General features: G+C 45.7%; 1 protein-coding gene across 1 annotated transcript; it reads right to left on the bottom strand.

Moving 5' to 3' along the window:
* Positions 1–2,471: 2,471 nt before the first annotated feature.
* On the bottom strand, positions 2,472–12,518 carry lmtk3 (lemur tyrosine kinase 3; the record flags this gene model as incomplete). Its single annotated transcript, XM_080425789.1, has 7 exons — positions 2,472–2,725; positions 4,644–4,728; positions 5,361–5,695; positions 7,179–7,303; positions 8,039–8,202; positions 9,336–11,104; positions 11,204–12,518. 7 exons carry the CDS (start codon positions 12,516–12,518, stop codon positions 2,484–2,486), a joined length of 4,035 nt encoding a protein of 1,344 aa, XP_080281915.1. The 3' UTR covers positions 2,472–2,483.
* Between the last annotated feature and the right edge of the window lie 2,483 nt (positions 12,519–15,001).

The following is a 15,001-nucleotide window of genomic DNA, read 5'->3' as shown; positions in this document are numbered from 1 at the left end:
AACACCTGTATGAAACGCACCCACAATTAAAGTTATTACCTTAACCTGTGTTTACCTGTGAAAATGTCTGCTGTGAAATGGGTCCATTAAAATCCAAATTACGTTATGTGGCAGTGGCAGGAGGCTGGCATGGAAAGGCAAATTACAGACAGACTCCGTGAGGGGATGGTAAGCTAAACAAGGTGGTGGGCTTACAGTAGGCTTGTATTTAAATATTTACCAATAAGAACAAATGACTTGTACTTTTAAGAACAATGTGGCCATACAACCTGGCCTTCATCGCAAGCATGGCAACAGCAGAGCAGCAAGATAGCAGTTGAGCAGTAAGTTGTAAAAGCAGCAGCAGAACAGACAGCGGTAAGCAGCTGCAAACAGCTAGCAAGTAATGAGCAATGCAACTTCCATTATGAAGTGAGTGTGTGATTGGTTGAGAATCGAAGCATGGAGCTGAGACCTACGGACACCGACCAATGGTTGGCCAGCAGCAACCTAACCTCAAAACCCTGTCTGCCTGGGCGAAACACCTGGGAGAGACATCCTCCCCTGAGCATGTACCATGCAGGAGACTTGGTTGTCTACACCCTCCCACTAGCCTGGTTCCAGCCGAATCTGCCTTTGCAAAATCGCATCGCACTTTAGCCCTCGGCAGATTAGGTCTGGCCCCCCTCCATAGAGATTCCACTTCTCTCCCTCCGCAGTGGTGTGGAGCCAACCAGGGCCCAGTATCCAAATGTGGGCGGGCTTATCACCTTATTTGGAGCAACGCAGTGTGTCGTGTGATATTGTCTGGCCACGCGAGGCTACCCTCCCACATGACCAATTGTAGGGTTTAACAGTCTGACAATGTGTGGGGGAAATTGGGAATTTAATCGACATGATTAAATCGTGGAAAAAATACACACTATGAGTGGAATATAGTGGCAAATAAGATGGTTGAATATCAGAGTTTTCAGAAAGATTTTTCTTATTAAATGGAACACCTTGTACGTATACGTCAATACAATTTATTGTCATTAAACAGTTCAATAAGAGTTTCACAGTTTTTATGTTGACTTTATTTCCCCTTGTTTATACAGTATCCCTTGAAAACCATTCTTTAAACAATACAAGGTTTTAAACCAACGTTGAAACAGACTAAACAAAGGGATTATTGGACCTCGACTGTATGATTGGCTGCTAGTAGAAAATTAGATAAATTAACACATACATCAACAAATGGAGTTATTTACCAATGATAGGCTTCCACTTTTTTCATGCTAAGCTACATTAATTGTCATCAAACAAGGTAAAAGGAATGACAAAGACAGCTAAAAAATTCATTGACATAAAAATAAAAAAAATACATTACATTAGAGGACATAGCTCCATACGGGATGGGATCATATCAACAAGTGAAATTATACAAAATACTTTTTAGCAATTAAGAAGTTTGGGAAAATATTTTTGATTTATTTGTCTTAAAGACCTTGAGAAGTTAAACCTAGATGCGTTTTGTCCCAAACAATTCTGAGAGCTAAAATTAAGCGAACCCAAAATAAATAAATAATATTTACATAGCATGGAAATTGCTTTTAAATAAATAACCATATACATAAATAATAGATAAATAATAGAAATAGCCTTTTGAAATTCAAAAGTATAACGTAACAAAGCTTGCTTCTTTTTTTTTCCTTTTTTCGTGCAGTCTAAGAATACATCTAAACTTAAACAGCTCTAATGATATTGTATACACTTGTATTACGGTATTTGTACAAATGTTGAATGAGGATTCAAACACAGGAGTCAAGCATCTTCTGTCCCCAACGGCTGCCTACGAGAATAACTGACGGACTGCAATGAAAAACGTTTTCTTTCCTTTAACAAAGCGCTTAAGCCCGATTCATACTTTGTCGCATGACGCCGGTGCGCACCGAAAATAGCAGACCTACAAGTTCACAACGGAGCTTGTAGGTCTGCTATTTTTGGGGACACGACACCGCCATGTAACAAAGTATGGCGGAGCATAAATTAGGCATTACATAGACAGATAGATGACCAAAGAAAGTGCACTCCCCGCACATATGGGGAAAAATACAACAGAACGAAGCCGGGAAAAAAATAGAGGGTAAGCTGGTACACAGTTAAGACTCCCATTGCATAGCCGTCAAATCTGTTTCAGATTTTACTAAGCTCCAGGCTCCTCCTCTCCTAGCATATACTGCATACTTCCTCCACAGAAGACTTTTGCCAAGCCCGAGGCTCTGAATAAACTTTCCTAAAACAAGTGGCACGGAGGAGCTCGGCAAACCCTTGACATACAAAATTTCCTGTAGCTGGTAAAACCTGGAATGTGCCCAGCTTCTAGAACGGGAGTCTTTCCCTTCCCAATCGTCTTGCCTATTCAATAAAAAAATAGCCTCTGAGAGAGTGGCTGGTGCCGTTCACTGACCAATCTCAGAGGGTGCGGCTCTAAAAGGTTCCCATGACGCAGCGCGGCGGCGGCATCACACCAGGTGGGGGTCATCGGCAGGGCTGACGGTGAAGCGCGATGATGTCACAGGGTTGGCCCCCACCGGTGACTTGGCTCCTACCAGTGACTTTGCTCCTACCGGTGACTTTGCTCCTACCGGTGACCTGGCTCCCACTGATGACCTGGCTCCTACCGGTGGCCTGGCACCCACCGGTGACCGGGCTTTGATCGGCAGGTCATCTTTTCTCCTGGAATCTTTGCCCTTGGTGTTCACCCCTGATGTAGAGACAGGAGGAGTTGGTTTTATTCTAAATATATATATATATATACTTAAAGGTATTTACAATGTATTGCACAAGAGAATGGAGAGACGGTATAGAGAGTGTGCCGATAACACTTTCAAATCACAATCTGGACGTCAGAACATCACAGCTTGTGTTGTGCCTGTCAGAAGCAAAGCCTCATTTATGCTTCTGCAAAAACAACACATTTTTCAGATTAGAGCTTACAGGCTGAGTCAACAAGGTGCCCCCACAGGAGCTGGTTTTAAGTTTCACAGTCAAATACAATCAACTCCCACACAGCCACCATGTATGAGGCGTGGTAATACACAATACACAGATCTTTATGCCTAGTTGGTTTTTGCATGGCTAAAATAGCAGATCTAAAAGCTCACAACGCGCTGTGTGAGCTTCTAGTTCTGCTATTTTCGGCACGAGACACCGTCTTATGACGAAGTATAAATCGGGTTTTTACTGAGACTGGCAGAAGGAAATGAGTGCTAAACTAAATCTAACTGAACCACTGTCAATTCATCTGCTATCCAGCTATGTCACAGTACAAAACAGCCGCTAGTCTACTCTAGAGCAACTGAAGACAGCTAAAAATAACATAAAGGAACATCTCATCTCCTTTCAGCCTTTGGAACGATGAGCTCTGATGGCTAGCAGATCATGAAAGTGCCTAATTTTGGTGCTGGTGCATATCTGTAAATGTAAAAATAATAATAACATTTTAAAAAGCACAGAGGGAAATCTCGAGACTAAAACTCTCATTATTCTGTGACATGAAGCGACCAGTGCGTGTGTGTGTGAGAGAGAGAGACTGGAAGGCTTCTGGAGACCAAATTAATACATGTCGGCAAACAGAGCTTAGGCCTTGCATTGTTGAGCACGGGATTTGTGTCCCCACTCAGTCGTACATGTCACAGTGTGAGGGAGGGGCAGGATAATTATAGCAGATTAATTCTGTCTGTATAGTTGGAGAAGTGGATGGGTGAAATGAGGCTTCTTGGTTCCAGTGGGAGGTGATACTGTATCTGTCACCACTTGATGGGAGATGTCGTTTTTTCAGGCCAAGAACCCCTTGGCTGAGAGAGAGATGAATAGATACATATTGTATAAAATTGTGTTGCAACTTTTGATAGATAGCTTCATAGACTTGTTTGACAGCATCATCAGTGCTGAGTAAATTAATTCGTTTTTTTGGTTTGTTGACTTGATCTTTTCTATTAATATGTTTCATGTTAATGTGTATTTTCAGACCTTTAACCACTTACAAACTCAAAGTAAACTTGACCGTTGGCTCTGTACTTGGTCTGCTCTTTTTTCCCTCTCTTTGGCAAAAATAGCTGCTATTATCTGCTATGTTTGGCTAATGTTCCCCTCATAATAGGGATTATAGGGTTCATGTGGTTAATGTAAAAAAAAATAAAATTGGAGGCCCCCCCTGTAGTAACTCTGAGGACCCCCTAGGGGTCCCGGACCCCCTGTTGAAGACCCCTGATTTATGAGGTTTATTTCGTCGCTGCCAGGCAGAATCCTTGCGTCTCCAATCTCCATATTTCAACTTTTTATGTTTTTTCATAAATGAATTCCCTACATTGTTGTACAAGAGTATCAGGAAGAAGTAGCTAAAATAGCTCATCAACAAGCTCACACGATGCGATGTGAGCTTGTATATCTGCTATTTTTGTTATTTTTGAAAATGAAAGTGGTTGAGTGTGTATGTGGGTTTTATAAATATCTAACCAATGAAAAGTATTAACAAGCGCTTATGACTAAATAATAACTACTTAAAATATCGAATGAAAATAGATTTTATTAGCATTATCTCTAGATGTATTTTTCGACAGTTTTTGTTACAGTGAGTGGGACATAATGCTGATATCTGGTGTGTTTATGAACATACGTACCATGTGAGTCAAACTTGCTGATTTTGGCAGAGGCTGGAGCTGGGCTGGTGGGAGTTGAACTGCTCAGTTCAACGGTGGGAGTGTCCTGTTTCAAGAAGAGAGAAAAACAAGAATTATATGATACTAACCATGATACTGACATGACACTGACATGATACTGACCATGATACTGACCATGATACTAACCATGATACTAACCATGATACTGACATGATACTGACCATGATACTGACATGATACTGACAAGATACTGACCATGATATTGACATGATATTGACATGATACTGACCATGATACTGGACATGATACTGACCATGATGATACTGACATGATACTGACAATGATGATGCTGACATGATACTGACATGATACTGACATGATACTGACATGATACTGGCATGATATTGACAGATTAAAAACGCAATTTATCTTCTACCCAAGCAGGTTTTCCATTATAACTCAACAGCAAAAATTATGGCACTCGGGCAGGGGACCAGGGTTCGAATCCCGGGTAGGACATAAAACTTACGGTTTGCAGATTACTCCCACCAGCAAGAGGAAGAGATATATAGGCCCTTGATTTATAGTTATAGTAAGAGTGTAGATTCAGAATAATCTGACATTAAAGAATAGTTGTTCGGACATATTTGTACGCATTTGTTACGGGTAACATTTGATAATTTGAGCGATTTTAGGAGAACATTTTGGGAGAAATACCTGATCGAACAGATAGACAGTGACGTCGTCAAAAAAGGACACGTTCCTCCCCCTGTCTTTCTCCCTGTCCAACGGCTCCTTGGGAGATTTCAGCAGACTCCGCAGGCCCACTCGCTTGTCCACGTCCGTTTCTGTCACCACGATCACCCTCCTCGAGCTCTCGTCCTCCTGCTCCTCTTCCTCGTCTTCGTCGACGTCGCTGCCCGGCGACAGGCCTCTCCTCCTTTTGAGCCGACCCCCGATGCCCCCGTCCCCGAAGCCTCCCTTGCCGCCGGTGGCGACGGGAAGCGTCAGAGTGAGGGGCGGCAGCGCCAGAGACAGACGGGCTAGTTTGGCTGCGAGTGGGAGACACGGATGATAACATTTACAGCTCAACGCCAGGCTCCAGTCTGTGAGCAGCTGGATGTTGTTTGTAATTGTAAATTGTAGAATCAAATGCATTTTTTAATTCTCTTTACTTTTGCATCTGCTTTTCACTGTCTGTATAATACATCAAATTCATTATTATCCAAAATCATTAACCACTTAAGCCCTATACTTCGTTGTAAAACAAAAAGTGAAAATAGCCGATCTACACTTGTAGATTTTATTTTTGAAAATTTTGAACACGGCAGGGATAACATGCTTAAGCAATAACGCACAAGAGATCGTGTTATTGGTCACAGCACGCCAGTGCCAATATCTCAAAGTAAAGCACAGCCTCCAGTGTGTAACTGCAATTATACCACAGTTTCATCAATAATATTTATGATTAGAAAGTGAAAAAAGACAAAGACCACAAGTGGTGCCAGCCAATGCTACTGTAGGCCGGCACCATTCTAATGTAAACACACATTAGAATGCTTCCTGGCCAATCACAAGGTTGGAAGTGTGATATTCTATCATATCACACTGGGCAAGACCTAGCTGGTTGAGTGTCTTAACGGATGTACCGGAATTTGGCAGAAGTACCGCCAAAGGATATGACGTTGAGGCTTTACAAATCCGTTTACATTCTCCGTGAATGAAACAAGTGTTATGATTGGTTGAAAAATATCATTTTCGGCCAGGTTGTCAGACACAGCCAGGACGATCAAACGTGACACTGAGTGGCGCTCCTCTCCAAAAGCTGAAAAATGTTCTGCTTGAAGTGCCCAGGGCGCTCTACCAAAGAACGCTGAACTCTGAGAGCACTGGAACACGCGGCGCAGCCAGTGATGGAAGAAGTACTACTCACATGTTTTACTTAAGTAAAAGTACCAATAGCCTATTGTAGAAATACTCTGTTACAAGTACAAGTCTGGTATTCAAAATGTACTTGAGTAAAAGTACAAAAGCATTGGCATTAAAATATACTTAAATTACCAAAAGTAAAAGTACTTATTCAGAATGTCCCAATTCACAAGTTTTGAAATGTATAAAAATCCTTTGAAAATAGAAGATCTACAAGCACACAGCGCGTTGCTTTGTGACGCGTTGTGAGCTTGTAGATCGGCTATTTTCAAATTGCCAAAGTATATGGGTCTAAATTGGTTTCATAATAATAATCTAAATCTACAATATCTAGTAACTAAAGTTTTCAAATAATTACAGTGGAGTCAAAAGTACAATATTTGTCTCTGAGATGTAGCGGAGTTGAAGTAAGATTGCAGTAAAATAAAAATAAAGTACAGTACTTGAGAAAATGTACTTAGTTACTTTACAACACTGGGCGCAGTGCTGGGAAGGGGAGCACTGCAGCATGTTTACCATAGAAATGCATGGCAAAAAGCCAAGGTGATGAACGGCCTATAGTGCGGGCAGGGTAACAATGTTATGTACCAACTAACATGTAGGTACCTTTCATGGCCAGGTTTCCAGGGGGTTGAGGGATTGGAGCCTCTGGCTGCTCAGTCACAGTGGGTGGTTCAGGAGCAGTGTCACTGCCAGGCCAGGGACCGGAGGCAGGTCCACGCTCCTCTTGGCTACCGGGCAAAAAGGAAAAAATGGTTGACCACTACACAAATGTAAACAGGAATGTTCATTTGTTCTGTATTTGACTACTTAATGTTCAAACTAGGGATGGGCTTTTTCGGGCAATGAATGTGTTAAATCCAGTCTGAAAACTGCTGATGGTCACTTTGAAAAACAGAACAAGCGTGTAACAATCGTCTTGTATGAGTTCATCAGTTATACAGAATATTTTAATTCTTTATATTATCTATATGTGTTAATTAAAATCTTTGGGTAATTAGTCCTAAACGGATAGTGACACAAGCGTTTCGTTTACTAGTTTGAACAAAATTTCTTTCTACCACTCCACTTCTACCACTTCTTGTCTTGGTAGGCCTACTTGTGACCACACACTGTACAGTATGATATCTGCCTTCTAAGGCTGACTTAAATGTTCACACTGGCATAAATGTGTCAAAAAACATTCATCATAAGCATATTGGGTGGGTCAATGAGACGGGGTCAAGGAATAGTTGTCTATTTGACTGACTTTTTTGGAAGGTTAAACGCAGTGCGCTGTGAGCCGTGATCTGCTAATTTATGTATTTTTGTAAAAAAAAAAAAATTAATAATAATAACATGCCCAAAATAGGGACGGCAGGTTGAAAGTGCTTAATGAAGCTTGTTTTATACAAGCACTCGTCAAGTCGCTAGAGATAAAGCCGTCAGTTAAATGACTAAAATAACATAAACGTCAGATTTCATACCTCTCATCGTCACTTTTGTCTTTCACACTGACTGGCTCTTCACTGGTGTCTGTGGGCTGGTCGCCCCAGGGCCTCAGAGTCACAGTGTCTTTGACTGTCGTTCCCCACAACGCGTTGGTCTGAACATTCTCACTGAGGGAGAACTGCAACCTTTCCTCACACACCTAAAGAAAGAGAAGAATAAAAGAGGAAAATGTATTGTTAAAAATCATATAGGTCACGATGTACAACTTAGTCGCCAAGAAAGGAATATGATATAGCCTTTGCATTCCTTTTGGCTAGGCGTCTGATACTGCTTAAATGGAAAGAAAAACTCCCACCAACTTTCAAATCATGGGTTAATGATGTTATGCATCATTTGACTTTGGAGAAAATTCGCTACTCCACAAGGGGGTGTGCTCTGAAATTTTACACCATCTGGCAACCTTATAGAGACTGAATGCTGCTGACATTAATGACCCATAAATTGACCCCACTGAATTTGTTTTTGTATTATATTTTTTGTGTATTTTCTTAACTAATTTTAAATCTTTCTTTAATAATATATATATTCTACTGTGTATACTTTTTATTTTTTATTTTTTGACTTTAATTTTTCATTGCAATTTGAGTCTTATTTGTTTGTATTGTCCTTTGTGTTAATGGTACAATAAGATACCAGGGTTGTGGCTCTTTCGGAGCGGGAACTTTGGGGGGGTGGGAGGGGTAACATACATTCACTGTTTTTGTATGCCTTTTGTTATTGACCTGTATGTGAAAATATAAAATAAAGAAACCTTGAACAAAAAAAAAAGAATCATATAGGTCACATAAGGAGTACACTTTTTTCTCACATTCACAGTGCTTATAATTAATCAACAAAGACCTAGACATGTCGGTGTATATCATCGCTGTCGTTTCTTTTTCATAAATAAAGGCCCTATTTTGTGTCATGCAAATGTAGTGAGAATAGCCTCCCAAGCTCACAATGCATCTCATGCGGAGCTTGTTGATCAGCTATTTTAGTTATTTCTGAATAACATTTTGGATATGTGGAGCAATTTGGGAGCATTTGGAAAATAATCAACCATGTCCAAAATAGGTACACCAAGTGGTTAAGTCTGTCTGTAGGTTTCATAAATATGTAACCAGTAAAATTGTGACTAAATAATAACTACATTGGATCCAATGGAACAGGTTATTTTTTTCAATTTCCTGAAAACGAATGGTTTCACAAGGTTTCCACCCGACAGCGACGATATAACTGAATAATTAGGACTCTATAGACCGATTTAATCTGAAGCGAAGACACGCTTACCTGCATCATTAGTCCATTTTTAGTAGTCATCTTCGACAGAGACCCCTGATCACATCCTGGGCTCTGTGTGTCACACCTCTCCTCTTGAGGTGACAGCATGTCTTCTTGGTAATCCGGGATCATGTATGAAGTGGACTTTGTCACCTTCTCAGAGCTGCCGTCAATGTCCTCCTTCAGGTCCACCCTCCTGCCTTCGGGACAGGGGGAGCCGCAGGTCGCCTCCTCAACCCTGTCGCCATCTCCTGCACCTCTTGGCTTCAGCTCAGGTGTCCTCTTCAGAGACTCCAGGAGCTCCAGGTTCTCCAGGAAGAGGTCACCCAGGGCATCCTCCCCATCCCCGGATATGCAGCACAGCTTCTCAAGCTTCTCGAAATCCTCCAGGGGCTCTTCGTCCAGATCCTTCCACTCAGAGATCAACAGTTCTGGGAGGGAGTCGTGGGAACGTCGGGTTAGAGGCGGGGTGGTCAGGGGCGTTCTGTGTGACAGGTTATTTTGGTCATCGTGACTCGCTAGGTGGTGCACATGGTCGATCTCGCTTTCTAACGTTATATGCACAGGAGAAACGCTCAGGTTGGCTGAGATCCCTCGGCTTTGGGTCATGGCAGGTGGAGGAAGCTCTGAGGGGTCTGTGTCAGAAGTGTGGGAAATATATGGCCGTGCCTCTGCACTAGCAATAAAGTCTTCCAAATTCATGTGGCTAATAAACTCCTCTTCTACGACAGATGGCGGAGGACTAGGGAAAGAGTCATCAAAACTCTCCAGCTTGTCATCTTGGACATCAAGGTCTATGCTGGGTGGAGGACTGGGGAAGTCTACAGAGCTAAAGTTGTCTAACTGTGCATAACACTGATCTGTTCCCTTTATTGGCAATCCACTGTCGCCGGGGCGAGATAGGGCATCTGTTGAAGGAGAAAGGTCCCTGTAATCCTCCCTTACATTCATAACACTCACACCTTCCTGGATCTCTTGCCCTACAAGTTGTGGACTCGTTGCAATTCCTGAGTCCATTAACGGTGCAAAATCCTCCAAACTTAAAAGGTCTACTTGAGCAGCTTCAGGGATGCTAGTAGATCTATTTGAGCTTATATTCTCTAACGGGTGTGTAGAATAAATCTCTAAATTTGAGCCCTTTTCTTTTACATTTTCAACTGATGAATGTTCTTGGTGGTTCTGCGGCCACCTATTAAAGTTCTGATTCTCCTCCTCCTCCTCTGTGGAGTGGAGCTGGGCCTCACTGCTCCTGACCAGCTCTGTGTGTGGTTTCATTTGCTTCTTCCCAGGATCTGAGCTCTCTCGATCCGGGATTTCTACATTCTCGACTTCAATCTCTGAGACTCGACCCGTCAGACCACTGTCTTGTTCATCAACCTCTTCTAGATTCTCAATATTTTCCTCTTGCTGTATGTCCGGGGGTGGGACAGCCTGTAGGATATCAGAGTCGCCGGAATCCCACTTCGCTTCGACTCCGAGCTGGCCAACTTGCCCCTGGGTCTCGTCATTACTGGTTTCCTCACAGCCCCCTTGGACAGCCGGGTGAGGTTCACTCCCTGCCATTTCGTCATTTTCCTCAGTTTCCCAGAACTCACGGCCCACAACAAGCCTCTCTCCCACCTCCCAGGCCTTGGTATTGAACCCTGAGAAGAGTTCGGAACCTAGTTCAGCATCTCGGTTCCTGTTCTCCGGAGAGGCCCACTGGTCGTTTTCGGCGGGCCACAAATGCAAGTCCCCTTGTTTGAAGCGATGGCAATCAAACTCTCCTTTTACCACTCCTCCTCCACAGCCTCCTCTCCTTTCCTCCTCTTCCCCCCCCTCCTCCTCCTCCTCCTCCTCAAGAGCATTCCACAGGTCTTTAGTTTTAAGCTCCAGACCCTCAGGTGGCCTTTCTTCCCTACTGCTGACAGAGTCCTTCTCCGTCGACTCTGTCCTCAGCGTTTCTCTTTGAGGTGACTTCTCTCTCATGGCGTTACTCAGTTCCCCAGCTGCCAGCTGTTTCTCTGGCTCCATCTTGGCCCCAACCTTGTTGTCTTCACCGTCTTCTGGGTAGCGCAGGTTCCTCAAGCCCAGCTCATTGGCATCTGTCTGCTGAAGCTCTGAGCCTGGCCTTGCTCCTTCATGTTTATCTGACCATCCGACAACCTCCTCCTCTGCCCAAAAAGAACATGTCACACTGCTTTCTTTATCGTCCGCACACTTCCCGCCTTCGGGATCCAGTAACGCCGGGGGTCCATCTCTGAGGTTTTCATCAGTGGTTTGAATGGTGTAGAACCTAGACAATCTGGATTCACTGTTATCAATATCAAAGTGGGAGAGTGTCACCACTTCCCCACCATCAGTCTCGCTGCAGGGGGCATTGAGAGCAGGGAGATCTGACAGATTATCCGCCTGTGTGTCTCTTATGCATTCTTTGCTGTCGAGTCTCAATATGCAGTCCTTTGACTCGCTGACAGATACAGAATCAATCAGACTGTCAGTGATGCTCTTGGAATGTAGCTTCAAGTCTGTTATCTGCATGTGAGAGATGACGGCGTCTGTGTAATGGTTGTCTAACTGGGAGCCTTCGTTGTGTGGGAGGCCTTTGAGGCGCTCATCCTCTGGATCTGAGTACAACTTGGTTATGATGTCAACACCGTCCTTGGCCTGGGACTCATGAGACAGAAGCCCTGACTTGACTGGTCCCTTCCCATCTGCCTCCCCGCTATCATTCTGGAAAATGCCAGAATCTTCTCTCTGTGCAGGCTCTAGCCCTTTGCTCAAAATGTCTTTGTCATTACTAACAAGGGTGATATAATTTACAGTGGCATGCTGATATGGAACGCTCTTTTCTTCCAGTGTCTCAATGGTCACCCTCTTGTCTGGTTCAGCTTTGCTATCTGAAACCTTTGTCCTGTCTTTCAAAGGGCTCTTCTGTCCTGTCTCCACCTCCTCCTCTGCTTCAGTCTTTTCCTCTATGCCGGTCAGTGTCCCCCTGTCTCCTCCTCGCCCGCTGCCAGGCCTGGAGCCAGAGACTCCATCGCTGCCCCTCCGGTTCAGCCCCTCCCCCTCCCAGTCGCTGTCGGAGAAGTAAGCGGAGTCTCGGTGGGGTGTCTCGTTTCCCAGCGCCCTAAACCCTCCACTCCCCACTCCGCCTCCACTCCCCATCCACGAGTCGCTCGGCGTAAGGCAGTCGGCTGAGCTGGAGGTCATAGGTGACAGGACGGAGTCGGGCGTGATAAGGTCGGAGGAGGGGTCCCAGTCAGGGGTGGTTGGGGTGACGGCAGGCGTGGCTGCTCTTTTGGAAGCATAACAAACCTGCCTGGCCTGACAGCTGTCACCGTGTTGCTGTGAGTCATCCCTCTCCACCTCCACACAGTTCTCAGTGTTATTTTGAATTGGGAAAAGTCTTGAGCAATCCGAGTGACCTTCTATGTGGGTTTCAGGTTGTGTTGTGGGTGCATCCTGGTGTAAACTGGCATCGAACTCCCCCAACGTTTGAGCTCTGGCCCCGGTAGAGCTGCTAATCTGCTGTTCATCTTTGACCATTTCACCATTCCCTATCACAGCGGTCTTTTCACCACTGTCTTCCGTCTCGTCTGTGACATGACGTGATTTGTCCTCACGCTGTAGCACAGCACTGGGTTCCTCCACACAGTCTGCAGACTCAATAAGAGACTGTGCTGAGACCTCTGTGTCGCCTCCCTCCTGTCCTCCTCTGGCAGGTAACGCTGGACCATCTAAGCACTCCTCTTCCTCATGCTCTCCCTCTGTCTCACATGTGACAGCTTGCTTGAACAGAAGACCGTTTTGGGGCATAATCTCTGAGAGCACAAACTCCCCAGATTGGCACTGGGAGTCTGAGTGCGGCTCAGTGTCGGGAGTGACTTCAGCCATCTGGGGGTGGTTGCTTCCTTGGACATCCTCTTTGACCTCTTGTGTGTTTGATCCTATGTGGAGGACGGGGATCTCTGGTCTCATGGTGACCTTTATCTCGCTCTTTTTGGCCCGCTTGGTTACTTGGGCATAGATGGCCTCAGTTTGTATGTCATCATTGCCCTTGTTTGATGCTCTTATGGAGCTCTCTGACTGGAAGCTGATGGTCTGGGAGGATTCTGGGTCTATGCAAATTGACTCATACTCAGGTGACATGGGGGTGGGGGAGTGGGCAGACGACTGCACCTCCTCGGTCTTGGCGCTGGCAGCTTTCTGTCTGGATATGATTTCTGTCAGGAAGGTCTCAGCTGATTGGATCTCCTTCAGGAACTCCTCCCTGGTCATCTCTGTTCTCCGTGGCACCTTCTCCGCCTCCAGGTGTTCAGACTCCTGCCTCCCCATGGGGAGTTCGGACAGGAGGGAGCGGGACCTACGTATGCCCTTTGAGTAGGCCTCCTCAGCCTCGGTGTAGGAGGGAAGGCCAGGAGCACACGTGTAGGGCCGTGGTTGGAGGTATTTCACTGAATCTCTCTCTGGTTCTCCCTCTGAATCCATCCTTCCGGTGTCGATCTCAGTGAGGAAAAGGTCCCTCTGGAAAGAGCCTTTGGTGCCTGTGTTGTCCTCACCTGTGCTCCTGGTGCTATATCTCTCCCCCATCCCCCACGACCTTCCTGCAGAGCCAAGCTCTGTGACCAGAGACCGGGATCTCCGCATCCCTCTGTTGGGCAGGAGAAAGTTGCCTGACCGCTCTCTGTCTCTTTTCTCCTCCCTTTCTCCTCCCTCCCACGAGGACGTCTCTCCTCCTTCCGACTTGGACTCAGTAGACTCTGACACGCTGGATATCTCTGTCAGGAACAAGTGCATGGGGGATTTCTTGGCCGCAGCCACGCGCTCAGCAGCCTCCATTTCCGCGTCCTCCCTCCAAATGGCGGGCAGGATGGTGGCGAGGCGCGACTGAGTCCTCCTCATCCCTCTGGAGAATAGCTCAGATGCAGGGTCAGCATCTTCCGACAGGCTGGAGTGGGTGACGGTGCTGCCTCCACCGGGTTTGTCTGGGGACGTGAACGGGGAGTCATCCTCATCAGAGTACGTGGGACTGGAGGATGAAGAGTGCATCTCATTCTGGTGGGTAGTAGATTGAGGGCGGGGCAAATTACGGTATATGGGACGTAAGGGGTTCTGTCGCCGCACGGGAGATTCAAAGTCTTTTTTGTGGGAGTAAGAGTTCTCCTTGGAGCCGTGCGACGACGATGTGTGTCTCACACCGACCTCTCTGTCAACGTAGTCACAGGATAGTGGGTCTCTTTGAGTTTGTATCATCTTACTGTATCTGGAATATGTGTCTGCTGAGTTGTAGCTGGGGTAACCTCGCTGAGACTTGCAGTGGGGTGGGAGAGGTGGGGGACACATTTGAGGCGGGGGGTAGATAGGGTGGCTGGACGGGGGCAGAGATGGGGAGAGGGACGGCGAAGGGGGTAGAGTCTGGCGGGACCGGTGCAACCCCAAGTGGTCAAGGGTGGACGGAGGGCAGCTTCCCATGTGATGGAGGTCCGTCTCCACTTTCCCTCCGATGGCGTAGTGAGGCAGCACTCTCTGGTAGCCAAGTGGAGGAGCGGGGAGGGGACGCGAGTGAAGGTGGTTGGCCGAGGACAGGGACATAGAGCGGGGCTTGGGGGGGAGTACGGGGGCCTGGTTGGAACTGGACGTTGTGTCTGCCTCACCGTTCTTTTTGTTCTCCTCTTCCTCATCGTCGCCTAGGT

Source organism: Gymnoscopelus braueri (assembly GCF_963280865.1).
Source record: "Gymnoscopelus braueri genome assembly, chromosome: 4".
Classification (NCBI taxonomy): Eukaryota; Metazoa; Chordata; class Actinopteri; order Myctophiformes; family Myctophidae; genus Gymnoscopelus; species Gymnoscopelus braueri.
This window is presented reverse-complemented; position numbering and strand designations above follow the sequence as displayed.